The sequence below is a fragment of the Aricia agestis genome, chromosome 6 (genome assembly GCF_905147365.1).
Source record: "Aricia agestis chromosome 6, ilAriAges1.1, whole genome shotgun sequence".
Lineage (NCBI taxonomy): Eukaryota > Metazoa > Arthropoda > Insecta > Lepidoptera > Lycaenidae > Aricia > Aricia agestis.
Window position 1 is genome coordinate 11,681,105 of NC_056411.1, and position 16,494 is coordinate 11,697,598.

The 16,494-nt window shown below is 36.6% G+C and overlaps 1 protein-coding gene across 1 annotated transcript in view; it reads left to right on the forward strand.

Annotated features, from left to right (window-relative positions):
• Positions 1-4,337: 4,337 nt before the first annotated feature.
• The window catches only part of LOC121727893 (apyrase-like), a 30,240-nt gene continuing 18,083 nt past the window's right edge, over positions 4,338-16,494 (forward strand). The window contains exons 1-4 of the mRNA XM_042115937.1: positions 4,338-4,490; positions 10,627-10,849; positions 12,730-12,927; positions 14,159-14,289. Of these exons, the coding sequence (XP_041971871.1) occupies positions 4,369-4,490; positions 10,627-10,849; positions 12,730-12,927; positions 14,159-14,289 (674 nt within the window). The 5' untranslated portion in view covers positions 4,338-4,368. The remainder of the gene's footprint in view (positions 4,491-10,626; positions 10,850-12,729; positions 12,928-14,158; positions 14,290-16,494) is intronic.

Here is a 16,494-nt window from a genome sequence, read left to right on the forward strand (position 1 = left end):
GTAAAACTAACTCGGCGATGATTCCGCGCCGTCCTTTTTCACCTGGCATATGAAAGACGAGCGTGAGTGCGAAGAGAGAAGGACGATGTTTGATTTTTAGAGTCAGGTGAGCTCTTAATGCCAGCAATCACTAAAAAACACACCACACCTAAAAGAGGTTTAACTTAGGGATCTCTATGAATACTGTTTCACGCGGCCGATGTCACTAACACTTTTTTTTCTTAATTTACCTAACAAAGGTAAATTTTAAATAAAAAATCGGCCAAGTGCGAGTCAGACTCGCGCACGAAGGGTTCTGTACCGTTATAGACGAAAAATAGGCCAAAAATTGTGTTTTTGTATGAATGCCCTTAAATTTTTATTTTATTTGAATATTATTATTAATTATCAAAGTAGACATATAACTAAGGCATTTATGAAAATTTCAATTGGCCTAGCTGTTGCCATTATTGCTTACGAGCAAAAAAGGTCAAAAAATAACGTTTGTTGATGACCCTTAAATATTAATTTTATTTTGTTTTTTTTTTATAAGTATATTTTGTGGTTATAGCGGCAACAGAATTACACAATCTGCGAAAATTTCAGAAGTCTAGCTATAGGGGTTATTAAGTTACAGCCTGGAGACAGTCAGTCAGACAGACAGACAGACAGATAGACGGGCAGACATCGAAGTCTCAGTAATAGGGTCCCGTTTTTACCCTTTGGGTACGGACCCCTAAAAACTACTAACAATATTATTTGAAAGGCGATTGTTGGAAACATTTGATGTAGCATGAAGCGCTACCAATTTTCATTTGAAATTCATATGAATAAAATATTACATTGCAGATAATAATGCTTGTAAACTTTATTTTAAAAGTATCGTACTATTTTAACGAGCAGATATTTCGTGTTTCGTTGCTATTTGCGCTATATTTTCAAAATAATGCAACCTTGGATTTCTACGTAGTAAAAGTCGTCTAAAATAAATCCACTCAAGGATATTTCTATTCTTATATTGTAGATAAGAAGAAAAATGTATCATACTCGAAAATAAACGTGTCTATTGTTAGTACTAGATTGGTAATTTAATTTGTTTCGCTTTGTCTGGTCTACAATTGGATTGCGATATTTTCTATCAATAAATTAAATACTTAATAACGAAACTAGCATTGAAAAGTAGTAGCTTTAATTATATTACAATTTAATTATTTTAAACCATTCAAAGTAGTATCAGTTTATTAAAAACGTTGGGATAATGAAACATTTTTTGTGAATTTGCGAGGTTAAGAGCCCATATGACCCTAACTTGACTACATAGTTTAACCTAGATCTCAAAATCTGTAAGGTCTAGAAAACTGATTTTTTGACACAAGTAACTTTAGTTCATAAAGATTAAATGCTCAAGACGAAAACACGATTACTCAAAAAATGCTCGATAGTTTCTTTTTTACAAAAAACCTTGTTTTAGACACATTTTTGCTTGGATCTTCGAAGTTTGCTGTCTTTTCTTTAATATTTTTTAATATCTAAAAAGGTATTGATAAAACCTAAATTTGCTCAAAACACTTTTTTCATAATCATTATAGTTCGTCTTTTATTCAAGTAAAACTAACTCGGCGATGATTCCGCGCCGTCCTTTTTCACCTGGCATATGAAAGACGGGCGTGAGTGTGAAGAGAGAAGGACGATGTTTGATTTTTAGAGTCAGGTGAGCTCTTAAATGCAGTTAGCGTAAAGATAGAGAGCTAATATTATTGTATACACGGTTAGTTTTCGTCATGCTTAAGTTTCTTGTCTTTATATTAAGCAGTAAATTTGGGAATAAAATTGAATTGGAAAAAAGTAAATAAAAATACAAATAACAAAGAAAATACCTAAAATTGTTTTATCTTCATCAATTAAACGTGAGACTGATTATAATTATTATGAGTCTACGAGACGCGGACAACCGCTGGTAGAGTTGCGGTGGCTTAATCGTGCCCGTGACTGTGCCTAGGCGGGGAGTGGAGCATCAGGGGTTATAGTGGGTAGATCCTCGGAGAGTCCCACATACCCCGGCCGATGCCCCAACCGCCGGCGCGGGCGATGCGCAAAGCATTTCCCTATGTACAAACAAAAAAAAAAGGACTGACTATTGTATTTCACCTGGATTTGCGTGGTATTTAGTAATAATGTGTGCCTGGATAGTGGATAACATGGTCGGAAATATCAACAACATTTAGCGTAGACTAAGGGCCTGTTTCACGTCTTCCTGATAAGTGACGAATAGGCTATCCACCAGTTAACTTGACAGATCAAGTATGGGGAATCTGTCGAAAAATTTGTGAATAGCCTATTCGGCACTTTATCAGAAAGTGGTGAAACAGCCGCTAAGGGTCTGTGATATTAGTAACTTACTAAGTAAGATGCCTAAAGCGTTACTCACTCTTAGTTCCTATCTTTATACATTAGTAGCGGCGATTGGTTAAATCAGTACTGATTAGGGAATGCAATACCGGGGTACCGGGATCCTGCATGCATTTTGCGGGACTAATCCCGGTCGAAAATTTAGCGGGATCCAGCGGGACTGGCGGGATTACAAAAAAACATGATTTATACGTGTAACACTGCGCGCCGGGGTTGTTGAACTGCCTACAGGCAGCCCACTAAATAATTTACCTTCAATGTACCTATAATTCACTTTAAATGACAATTGTACTAACCAGCGTGGAAGCTGAGCGAACTTTTTCAGCTGCTTGCTACCTTGTGTCCAATATTAGGACTCAGAAGCCGATTGGCTCCTGATATTCGACAACAATTAATACCTTAACTTTTCTGACATACTTATATATTTTGAGCTTGTAACGGAATCTTTTAGCACAATTTTCCATATATTTGAAAAATATGAATAATTTTTAGAAAAGATGAAAAAAGCGTGTTCTTTAGTTTTTTTTTTTAACTTTTTTTGAGTAGTCATTTCCAAAAAAGTTCAGTTATTTATTATTTTTATACTAGTATATTAGTTTATTAATACTTCTGACTTTATATCTATAGTCGGAAGTATTAATAAACGCTTGTAAAAAAGTGTCCGACAAAGTTTGTTTTATTTATGTTTCTAAGAATAAAACGGGGTAAGTACACTATAATACTTACACATAACAACAAGTAACAACAAACACTGACACTCCCCTTTGTAGATAATAGCGGAGTTGGCGATTTTAGTCACGATTCCACAATTGAATATAGCTGGGAGTTCGATAAAATTTCAATATTTTCATAACGGAGCTGAGTCGCGCGAGCCAATTAATATTGCAGCTGATTGTCTATTGTTTTCTACAAAATCCATACAAACCAATATTATAAATGTGAAAGTGTATCTGCCTGTCTGTCTGTTACCTCTTCACGGCCCAAACCGCTGAACCGATTTTGATACAATTTACGGTTAACGACTTTATTTCTCAAAAATAATTATGTAAGTACAATAATAATTTGGTATAGATATCTCCATATCAAAGTTTATCGAAATTGAAGTCCCGGGAAAGGACATAGGATACTTTTTATCCCAGAAAGTAAGTACGGTTCTCAAGCGACAATTGAATTGGCGCAACGGAGTTGCGGGCGTGATCTAGTAAATTATAAAATAGAGCCTGTTTTTAATTGGGTTAAAAATTAAAATCAAAGGCCTAAATACTACGAATAATAAAAACTAAGGAAAAGTAACTCCGTCAAAAAACATGCTCCACAATTATACTTGTCAAAAAAGTGTACCTTAGGTACACATTTCAATACATTTGCAATATTTAGGTGACCTTGAGCGGTACTAGGCTGACGTTACATGACGTTACATGACATAATGACAGAGGAACCAAATTTAAAACGGTAATAGTATGGGAGTTACGATTCCTTAGTTTTTATTATTCGTAGCCTACATAGGAGATATCCTATGATAAATGATGCCTAAACTTATGACAAAATGTTTCTCCTTCTAGCAGATACTAGCTTTTTATTGCTTTACAAACTATCTTGTACAATAGAGGCAGGTATGCATTATGCTTTGTGCGACTTGTGCGAGTAACCGGTCCAGGCAAACTTACTACTAATTACTCTAGCGTACTTTCATTGTTATCCTTGACAAATTATCCTTATTTCGCATGCTTAAGCAGTTTCAACTGTGAATCAACGGGATAGAGTATAAAATCAGTTGCGCTACTAATCGTCAATGGTATAATGATTGTACAATGACTTTAGTCAGTGTCAAACGAGTAACAGTCTTGAGACGACGACACTCACTATTATTTATTTATTTATATTGTTAATAATAGTTACGTGTTTAATGTATTATGTAATTGTTAGAGAACAATAATATTCATTATTTAATAGTGCTGCAATCGTCAATACACCGTCAACATGTGTAATTTAAATATGAAGTGGATATTGTGCTTTGTGAATTTAGTTTTTGTGCACGCTGGTGTTATAAATAATGATTTGTTCAAGCTAGACATTATACATTATAATGATTTTCATGCTAGGTGAGTTTATTAATATTTTAAGGTTTTTATCATTAAAAAAAATGTTTATTGTGATAAGTATTCCCGTAACAAGATAACGTGACTTTTCACAGATTTGTCTGTAAGGATTTGAATCATAATAATTTTATTTTAGAATGAAATTATTATGATCTAATTTTTTTTATGAAATAAAGGGGCAAACGAGCAAACGGGTCACCTGATGGAAAGCAACTTCCGTCGCCCATGGACACTCGCAGCATCAGAAGAGCTGCAGGTGCGTTGCCGGCCTTTTAAGAGGGAATAGGGTAATAGGGGAGGGTAGGTAAGGGAATAGGGGAGGGTAGGGAAGAAATAGGAGAGGGTAGGGAAGGGAAAAGGGTAGGGGATTGGGCCTCCGGTAAACTCACTCGGCGAAACACAGAGCAAGCGCTGTTTCACGCCGGTTTTCTGTGAGCCCGTGGTATTTCTCCGGTCGAGCCGGCCAATTCGTGCCGAAGCATGGTTCTCCCACGTCAGAAGTTATCTAATTATTAAAAAAATATTTATGTTTTTCAATTACTGTAAGTTGTTACATGGTTGTAACGTTACGACTTACGTGATACGAATGTTTGTTTTTGTTATAAAATTTAATGATTCTGTACGATATAAAGTAGATTTATAGAAATCTTAATTTAACTGCAAATAAATGTTGTAATAGATATTTAAGTATATTAAATTCTGTACATCAAGAAGTATAATTTTTCTGAACATTAATAATATACAAAAACTATCCTATTATATCCTAAGTTTCATATTATAACCAAATTTCGTCAAAATCGGTTCAGCGGTTTAAGCGTAAAGAGGTAACAGACAGACAGACATACTTTCGCGTAAGTAATATTAGCATGGATATTATCTTAAACATTATTGCACGGTTTATGATTATAACAATGTATACGAATTAACACGCTCTGGGTCATCGCGCCCGATAAAACATGTCACTCGTAAAATCGGGTCAGCTGTTTAGGGTTAATTGTATATTAGACGAGCTTTTGCCCGCGGCTTCGCTCGCGTTAGCAAGTATAATTATATACAAAATTTCATCCCCTATTTTGACCCCTTGGGGGTAGAATTGATCAAAATCCTTTCTTAGCGGATGCCTACGTCATAACATCTACCTGCATGCCAAATTTCAGCCCGATCCGTCCAGTGGTTTTGGCTGTGCGTTGATAGATCACCATGTCAGTCAGTCACCTTTGAGTTTTATATACATATACAGATTATACTCATTTTTAGGGTTCCGTGCCCAAAGGGTAAAAAAGGGTGTGTATTACTAAGGGGTAATAACTAAACTCCACGTCGTATTTAAATGTGTATGTTTGATTTTTAATTTGATCTAGATGCTACTAAAGCGATTTTGAGTGTAACAGTAGTTTCAGCTTTAGTTTCAGTTTTCAGTTAGCAGCAGCAACGGTATGTACCCTTTATTAATGCGAGTTGGCTACGTTGTAAGTTATCTTTAGTAGGTAAGTACCTACTAATTGTTCACAAAAATTACATTCGAAATATTTAGATTCGTTTGATGAACAAAAGTGAATCTAAATCTCTATATATATATATATATATATATATATATATATATATATATATATATATATATATATATATATATATATATATATATATATATATATATATATATATAAAATATATATAATATTAATACGTGAGCCAAAAACTTTGTGACCCTTTTGATGAAAAATGGGGAAACGTAGGAGAATGAAATTTTGCACAGTTATAGTTTTTATGGTGAAGGAGTGCATCCAGCTAATATTATTTTGAAATTATGCTTTTATCATAATTATTTTTAACAAATAAAACATTACACACACTACGACACACACACACACAAGGAAAAATGACAGATTTTTAAGTGACATGCCCATACATACTCTTTTATTTATGGTTGAAGTCTGTTGACAACAAGGTGACAAATTGAAAATGGGTTATAGTTTTTTTTATTGAATTTTAGATACTATTAGACAATGCTTACACAGCCAGTCTAAGATCAGCTGAGTCCCAGAGACAAGAGTTGAAAAAAATATGATACTGCCGATCCACACTCGCGCGCGCATCGCGCCGCGGATCGCGCCGCGGATCGCGCATTCTGCCAAATTTACTGATCCACACTCGCAAAGTTCGCGACATGTTCGCAATGTTGCCACTTTTTAATTTCTTCACTTTCTTGACGCACTATAGTTTGCGCCCTTGAGCCAAATTTATCTTACGTGGGACATCTAGTTTATAATATAAAATTATAAACTAGATGTCCCACGCGGCTTCGCTCCCGTAAATTATTAGGAATTTTACGGAAATCGTACATTTTTTCGCAACAAAATAGCTTATCTCTCTTCACGTAGTCTACTCTATATCTGTGCCAAATAACATACAAAATTGCTTTAGTAGTTCGTGAGATAAACCCTTGCTAATAATTTTCCGTTTTAACCACATTTCCTCTGTTTCTTCGGTCCTATTAGTTTGCGTGATAAAATAGCCTATAGCCTTCTTTGATAAATGAGCTATCTAACACTAAAATATTTTTTTATCGGACCAATAGTTCCTATGATTAACGTGTTCAATCAAACAAATAAATATTTTTTAAATCGCTTGACAAAATCGAATCTTGATCTAAATGATTATGAAAAGTACCAATGGGTCATAATAGGCTCATAATCATGGGATGCATACTCGTATAACTTTATAAGGTATAATATGGTAGTGATGATGAATGTAATTTGCATAGTAGCATATGCTTTCCGGTCTTAAAGCAGCAAAAAGATGACACTCTGTACGCCAAAAGAAAATTTTTGAAAATCGGTTCACAAACGGCGGAGTAATCGTTGAATATAAAAAACGAACATAACACCTCCCCCATTTTGAAAGTCAGTTAAAATTGTAGCCTATGTGTTATTCTGATGTATAAGCTATATTATTGTAAAGTTTCATTAGGATACATTCAGTAGTTTTTGCGTGAAAGAGTAACAAACATCCATACATCCATACATCCAAACAAACTTTCGCCTTTATAATATTATAAAGTAAATTAAGTATATAAAGTATAAAGTAATAAAGTAATAAAGTATAAAGTAGGATTAATTATATTCTGTTCACTAAACAATGCTGGCATGTCTTGTATGGCAAAAGCCCTTATTAAAATAAAGATTAAAAAAAAAAATCTCTTTGTCGCGGGACAGAAAACCGACAACAATCGGGGAACGGGCCGCGAAGTGCGAAACATATGCGAATCGGATCTCTCACTCATGCTTCGCTGGAATTTCGCGGCGTCGCGCGTCGCGGCGTCGCGCACGGTTCGCGCGCGAGTGGGGATGCGGTCGGGGAACCAGCTGCGAAGTGCGAAAAATATGCGAACCGGATCCACACTCACGTTTCGCGGAAATTCCGCGGCGTCGCGCGCAGTTCGCGCGCGAGTGGGGATGGGGCCAAAAAGACAATATTTTTTTACAAAATATAGGTAGTCCTAATGTCGTTGAGACTAAGGTCGAATTTCGACCATTGGGCGATCTCTAGTATTATTTATTACATATAATAGTCATATATCTTTAAATAATCCACACTTTTACCATCTTTTAAAAAAACATATTAAATTATTCCATACCAAAATGTACGCTGAAAGTTACGTAATTGGAGCTTGTAAATTGAATTTACTGGGGAGTTACGTGCAGTTTTATTGTAGTCATGCAGTTGGGCGTACAACCTTCATAAAGTTGCCCTGCGACTGCGGGTCTGGTGATATAGCGTCATGTAGAAGTCTGGAAAACGTCTGTTATACGGTCTTTCCACAATGGTCCGTGATGGACAAATAATTTGGTCAAATACGAGCATGTGCTAGTTGGATTTGTACGTCTATTGTTGATGGCGAACCTATTCTGAAGAAATCTTTCTGAAGAAGTCATAAATGTGGCATTCAATTTTTTTGATTCGGTGCGTATATTTGCTCAATTTGGTGCTTACTATGCTGAGATGGATCGATAATCTTCATTTTTGTTAAAATAATTATTTTGATAGGTACTAGTTTTGTGAACAGTAGCGTGCTCCTATGTCACGTGCCACTGGTAGCACGCGTGCCATTGGTTCGCCATCCCTGGTCTAGGTGATTACGAACTTGCAAAGAGGGATACTTTCTCACCTTCACCTCCCTAGCGGTCTGCTCTCACTCCGTCTTGCGAATTTTCGATCAGAGGGGTTAGTGCGAGTTTTATTCGATCCGACGCATCGAGAACGTTAACGTGAATTTATATGGGATCAAAGCAGTATCCACGTTAGCCAGTAGATGGCGCTGCTTGTTTCCATATAAATTCGCGTTAACGTGCTCGATGCGTATGATCGAATAAAACTCGCACTAACCCCTCTGGTCGCGTGTCTTAGACAACGGTTACGCAGTCGGTCTGACCATGTAGCTACTCTATAATAGCTTCATGGGTCTGACATCAGTTCAGTTTATCAATTTGGTCAGAATGACGGTCATCGTCTAAAGTAACCGGTTGATTGACGGACTGATAATTCCTTTATATTTTTGTACTTTTCAGATATCATTCTGGCGTCAGTCCCAGATTGATGGACTGAACTGCGGGGCTAAAATGGTCGCTTTGAAGAATCATGATATGAATCATAATATGATTCATTTTTCTAAAATCGCAAAATGAAATTCTGCTTGCAATTCATTTTTGTATTATTGTACTGATTTAACATTTGTCAGTTTTGACAATTCATTTGCTGAATTGATTGAGAGGAATTGCTAAATGTGACCATTTTAGCCCCGCTGATGCCAGACTCAGCGTGTAACTGTTGCGCGTTGTCTTACGAACTCCTGAGTATGACTATTTTATAACTATCCCAAAAAATTTAACGAAATTGCTAAAGAAGTTTCATTTCAATAATGTTGTGTAATAATATAGGACATAGGTGTTGTGTATACTTTCACAGTTAAGGCCATCCCCTGAGCAAACGACCTTGACCATACAATTGCCGCGTTGCCGAGATCGCGCAAAAATCCTATTTTAGTTCAAAATTGACTTAAAAAAATTCAAACGTCCAGTATATAGTATCGATTTATTGTGTGTGTTGTTGTGTGTCAAATAACCGTAATTTGTAATTACTAGGAGATACTGAATGTATGCTTGAATTTAAATAAATTGGTATTACTTTGGAAGCTGATATCATGAGTATAAAAAACAAAAATAGGAAATCTATATCTATATCTATACTAATATTATAAATGCGAAAGTATCTCTGTCTGTCTGTCTGTCTATCTCGCTTTCACGCCAAAACTACCGAACCGATTGTAATGAAATTTTGTATACAGATAGTCTAAAGCCTGAGAAAGGACATAGGCTACTTTTTTACTGGAAAAAAGGGTTGTAAGGGGGAGAAAATGCGTAAATTTGTTCAAATTAAGTTAGTTCCAAAAATTCATAATAGATGGCGCCGTGCGTCTCCTACATCGCGCTAACGCTTGCTCAGACCTCTTTCTATAAGAGGTGGTATCATCTTACGTTCGACTTTCGAATGTTCTTTTTACGTTATTATATAACTCAGTACTTTATCTACCTATCCAGTGACGTAACCTTAAACCTATCAATGATGAATAGTTTATATGTAAAGTTGTGTAATTGGGGGGCTAAATAAGCTTTAAAATATGGCATAAAATATAAAGTTTAATTTAAAAAAAAGCCTTAAGTTCAGAGTTAGATCATAAGTCATAACCAGTCAAGCCAGTTCGAGTGAAGTCTAGACATTGATAAATAAAAACTTGACCGCAAAATGCTTGTAAGACTTACAGAGTGTTGATTTTAGCTCACTGTGCTAATAAATTCTACATTCTACACTGTGTGCTTACAGACGTCACAGTTACACAATTTTGCTTAAGTTAGGGGGGGAATCATAATACAAATTTTTTAATATTATAAATGTGAAAGTCTGTCTGTCTGTTAAATTCTGAACCGATTTTGCTGAAATTTGGAATGAAGGTAATTTGAGTCCCGGAAAAGGACATAGGATACTTTTTGTCCCAGTAAAATCTACAGTTTCCGCGCCATAAACGAGTTTTGGCGCAACGGAGTTGCGGGCGTCATCTAGTTAACAAAAAATTTTTTTTCAGGTTCGTAGAAACCTCAGTTACGTATCCGGTATGTACGGCCAACGATTCGTCATGCCTGGGCGGCATCGCCAGGCTGTACCAGGAAATCCAAACCCTGCTTAAGGAGAAGCCGGGAGCCCTGGTCCTCAACGCCGGAGACACCTTCCAAGGCACCTTCTGGTATACGCTGCTCAAATGGAACGTAACACAACAATTCATAAACCTGCTGCCAAATGACGCGCATGTTAGTATCATTCACTTCGTTAGGATTAACAAGATTTTAGATTTAAGTATAGAAATTTTTTATTTTGATAGATTTTAAACTTTTTGATTTTAGATCGAAAAATAGGCCGGCCTCAGATCAGTCCTACCGAATTCGACCGGCTTCCCCGTATATAAGCTAACCACACATGAGCCGTCCTATCCAAGTAACGTGTGCGCAGTCAAAATCGTTTAATGAATAGGTCATTGCTGGATTTTTTTGTGGGATGATATATTTAACCTGAGTTTCACAATAAGCATTTGTGTATCATCCCACAAAAAATTACGTATTGACTATTGAGTTATGAATGCAGTCAACATTCATATTAATTCAACAAAAAAAGTTGTGGGTTAATACACAGCGACCATACAATACAACTTTTCATATTATGTGCCTGGAGTTAAGCCATAATCTATACTAATATTATAAAGCGGAAGAGTTTGCTTGTTTGTTTGTTTGTTTGTTTGAACGCGCTAACCTCAGGAACTACTGGTCGGATTTGAAAAATTCTTTCAGTGTTAGAAAGCCCATTTATCGAGGAAGGCTATAGGCTATATTTTATCACGCTAAGGGATTTATCACGCTATTAATAGGAGCGAAGAAATAGAGGAAAATGTGGAAAAAACGGGGGAAATTATTTGGAATTGCTTATTATCTAAAGAACTACTGGAGCAACTTTTTATGTTATTTGTCACACATGAAGAAACGTAAAAGGACATAGGCTATTTTGTGCGGAAAAAACGGTTTCCGTGAAATTCCTAAATTACGCGGACGAGCCGCGCGGAACATCTAGTATCATATAAACAGCTCGTGTATGTCCATCTTTACCCAAACTACTTGGTTTTATAAAACTACGGTGTATATTATTATTACAAACGATTTGCATTGAGTAAAATTACAGTCGAACGATCAAAGCACCCCGTTATACTGGATATTGGTTTCGAATGCTGCGATGAAAAAATAGGTAAAAATTTATCGATAACGTTGGGTTATCGGTAATATAAATTCCTCTTTGTAAGCCGCCGATACATCTTTACGTGTAAAAAATGTGAAAAAGAAAGGTTTTATGTGTTTAATGTTTTACCTAAAAGGCGTCCAGAAATTACGCGAGTCGTCTTAAAAGATTTTTGGACCGGAACTTTTAAAAGGTCATATTGATGCTTAGTAAATATTATTAGTTTGCCTTGTTTTTTTTTTATCAAACATGGATAAATTCAATTCTTATAAAAACATTTTCATAGCTTGAGTAGAATATTCTTACGAAATAAGTGCCTACAGAGGTAAAAGTAACAGGAGGTAGTTAGTAGAGTAGAAAGAAAGTTGGGTATGATTGCTTTCCTACCGCGCTGAAGGTCTACTTACTCTCCATCTTACGATGGTCACAGGTCTCGAGCCTTCGTGGCTAGGGTATGTTATTCGAATAATTATAACGCCTTCTTGGTCCAGTGGTTAGGTTAGATTCCCGCGTTGGAAGCAATTACATGTTATTTCCAAGATTGGTTAGGACAATGCAGGTTGCAGATCACCTGATTGTCTGACAAGTAAGATGATCCATGCGTCGGATCATGTAAAAAGTCAGTCCTGCGCCTGATCTCTCGCCAGTCGTGTCGGTCGTCCGACCCACTAGGATAAGAGAGTAAAGGAATAGAGAGTGCTCTTGTGTACTGCGCACACACCTGGGCTCTATAAAATTACTCTTGCGTACCTGGCCTGCTTTCAATGAAACCGGCCACCGTCACCGACATCGGTGTGGTTATTCGTGGCCAAAAAAAATAAAAGTCTTTTTTGGCCATCCTAAAATTGCACAACGAAGTTTAGGAAGTTTTCACGTCAATAATATTTAATTGAAAGCGTTCTTTCAGGCAATAGGAAACCATGAGTTTGATGATGGAGTGTCAGGGCTGGCGCCGTACTTAGCCGCGATGAAGGCGCCCGTGGTGGCCGCCAATCTAAACACGACCTTAGAGCCGACACTGGAGGGGTTGTACAAACCGCACGTTATTCTAGAGAAGAAAGGGAGGAGAATTGGCATTATTGGGCTCGTCACTACAGAAACAAAGGTAAAGACCATCGAAGAAGATTCATAAGCAGATGCCGCACCAACCTCATTTGGTCGGAATAATAAGAATAGAAATACTTTTATTTCCAGCATCATGCGATACATCATAATAATTAAAAAGTCGTGATCTGTCGGCTGGGTTTGATAAAACGCAACCAAATTTTGTAGATCCGTCATCTGCCAATGACTCAACTTCTCTGATAGTAGAATCCTTACTTCTATATCTTCTTATGTACTTATAATATCATTAATGAGAATTTGAGTGCCGCATAGGATATATTGAGATAATTTTTATTGCGGAAAAACTTTCGGTATTCCAGATAAATAAAGTATCTTACACGGTTGTCAACTACCAGTATTTTAGCGTAGGCAATGTTATCTGGAAAATAATTTCCTTCTATACCTAACGGCTGTAACCAGTCTTGACAGTTGGTCGCTGAAATTACACAGCATAGTAGCATAAATATAATAATATATAAATATGATATAAGTAATAATATTATATATATATATATATATATATATATATATATATTTTTTAATGAAATAAGGAGGCAAACGAGCAAACGGGTCACCTGATGGAAAGCAACTTCCGTCGCCCATGGACACTCGCAGCATCAGAAGAGCTGCAGGTGCGTTGCCGGCATTTTAAAAGGGAATAGGGTAATAGGGGAGGGTAGGGATGGGAAGGGAAGGGAATAGGGGAGGGTAGGGAAGGGAATAGGGTAGGGGATTGGGCCTCCGGTAAACTCACTCACTCGGCGAAACACAGCGCAAGCTGTTTCACGCCGGTTTTCTGTGAGAACGTGGTATTTCTCCGGTCGAGCCGGCCCATTTGTGCCGAAGCATAGCTCTCCCACGTATACTTATATTAAAATATTATTTATCTCACACCAACTTTCGTGTCCTGTCTATGAACTTAACATAAGGCTCTATCATCCAATAGGATAAAAAAATCCATAATATAATTATATAATAATATTATAAATGCGAAATTGTGTCTGTCCGTCTGTTACCTCTTCACGCCCATACCGCTGAGCCGATTTTGCAAAATTTTGGCATGGACATATTTTGAGTCCCGGGAAAGGACACAGGCTACTTTTCATCCTGAAAAAATGTACGGTTTCCACGCGATAAACGATTTTTGGCGCCACGGAGTTGCTTGCATCATCTAGTTATTTATAAATAGTTTTGTAGCGCATTTCTTTATATTAAATTAAACTAATTTTCAGATGTCTTCCAATTCTGGGAATGCGATATTCAACGATCCAATAGAAGCGGCAGAGAGGGAGGCTCAGATACTGACTGAGAAGGGCGTTGATATAATCATTGTGTTATCGCACTGCGGAATTGAGGTGGACAAGTAAGTGGTTACGGATTTTCTTACCATTAGACATGGGGGAGCCATGCTTCGGCACGAATGGGCCTGCTCGACAGGAGAAATACCTCGCATTTAATATTATATTTTTATTTTACAATTTTGGATAATGATGGAGGATCGACTCACGGCGCGGCGCCCCTCATGCCTTTCCACGGCGCAACAGGGCGCCGCGGCGCACAGTTTGGGAACCCCTGCGGGGCTAAAATGGTCTCTTTGAAGAATCATGATATGAATCACAATATGATTCATTTTTCTAAAATCGCAAAATGCAACTCTGCTTGCAATTCATTTCTGTATTTTTGTACTGATTTGACATTTGTCTGTTTGACAGTTTTGACAATTCATTTGCTGAATTGATTGAGAGGAATTGCTAAATGTGACCATTTTAGCCCCGCTGGTCTAAATATGAGAATACAAGAAATACAAGAACCGATAGATGGCCAGACATAATAAAAATATTAAGTATCTTAGATGTAACGAGTCCTAAATACAAAACAAACCTTCAAGCAGTTTTTTAGCAAAATAAAAAAGCAGTCATAATAATTTTTCACACGAAATAAAAAAATAATTTATCACAGTTGTTAACGAAAAGGGTTGGAATTGTAATGAATGTTAATGCGTAAAGTTTGAGACTTGTAAAGAATCCCGTCGGTAAAGTCTACCGTAAAACAGTACGATCCTTCGTGTTTTAGCCTGTTATATTTGCATAAGAATCGTAAGATTGTAATTTTACGATGCTAACTAAAATATACATACAAAATGCGCAGAAAGTGCCATGTGAAACTAGAAAAATATATAGGGTACGGGCACCAGTAGTCAGCCTTTTAGTGGAAAGCGCAAGTTTAAATGTGGATAGAAAATTGTTTAAAATAGTAATCAAAAACTTTTTGTACTCATTCACTTAATCATTTATTAAACTTTGTTATGAAATTAACATATAAGATAATTTTTCTTAATAAGTATTGAAAATAAAGTATTTTTCAAAATAAGGCACATTTCCCCAGTACTCAGCCGTCACAACCAAGTTCTCGGCCAAATAGCTACCAGTAGTCAGCCTCTCCTTAGATGGGCCTCGAAATGGACCTATGGAACTAATATGGAACTGAAACAAATAAACAATGCCAAAAAACTAAGAAATTACTTGGTAGGTAGGTGCTTCATAAATAAATGAATAAATTAAGCAGCGTAAGTTACTGATGGCTGAACACTGGGTATACTGGTGAGGTATACCATATACCTCACCAGTACTCAGCCGTGGTTCCACCGTATTTAGTTAGGCGGCCGACTACTGGTTTTTATATGGAATTATGTATGACCAGTACTCTGCCGGGGGTGGCCGAACACTAGATAATGTATAAGAAATGCATACCCGGTAGTCAGCCACCTCATTATTTAAATAATTCTAAAGAAACTGTTACATAACTGATTTGATTTAGACGTAAATAAAATTAAATTAAGAAATTTAAAAAACCCCCCGCCAAAACAACTTTAAAAAGTAATGAAATAATCTTAGATGAATGATTGGTCTCGCGCGTGCGCTACGACCGCGCGCGCGAGACCAATCATTTATCTAAGGAAATAATATTTACTGCCTTTAAGTTCAAATGATTCCTAACTTGTGTAAAGTCATATTTTAGTCCATAATTGTTGTCACGGTGTGTCGGGGGACCGCCAAGTAAACTACAATCTACAACCGCCAAGTCGCTGATTACCTATCTCGATTCAGATCGCTGTGAATTGATCCTTAAACTTGTTGTGCGAAATCAAACATCTACATTAGCGGTTCCCCGACACACCTTGACAACAATTATGGACTAAAATATTACTTTACACAAGTTAGGAATTATTTGAACTTAAAGGCAGTAAATATTATTTCCTTAGATAAATGATTGGTCCTATTGATTAAAATGATATCCTATTGATTACCAGGTGATGCTGCAGCACCAGGTCAACTTTCCATTATTATGTGTATACGTATATGGTATATTCACAAATGTCACAAACTAGAATGAAATATAAAACCCATCAAACGACTACAAGTTGCTAACGGCCTTTCATGAACCAGATAAACCCTGATTGTCCAGCACTGAGCAGGCTGATGATGATGAACTATAGCTAAGAACACTCTCGATCATGTCAGCTTTTAAACAAAAAAAACTAGATCAAAATCGGTCCACCCGTTTGGAT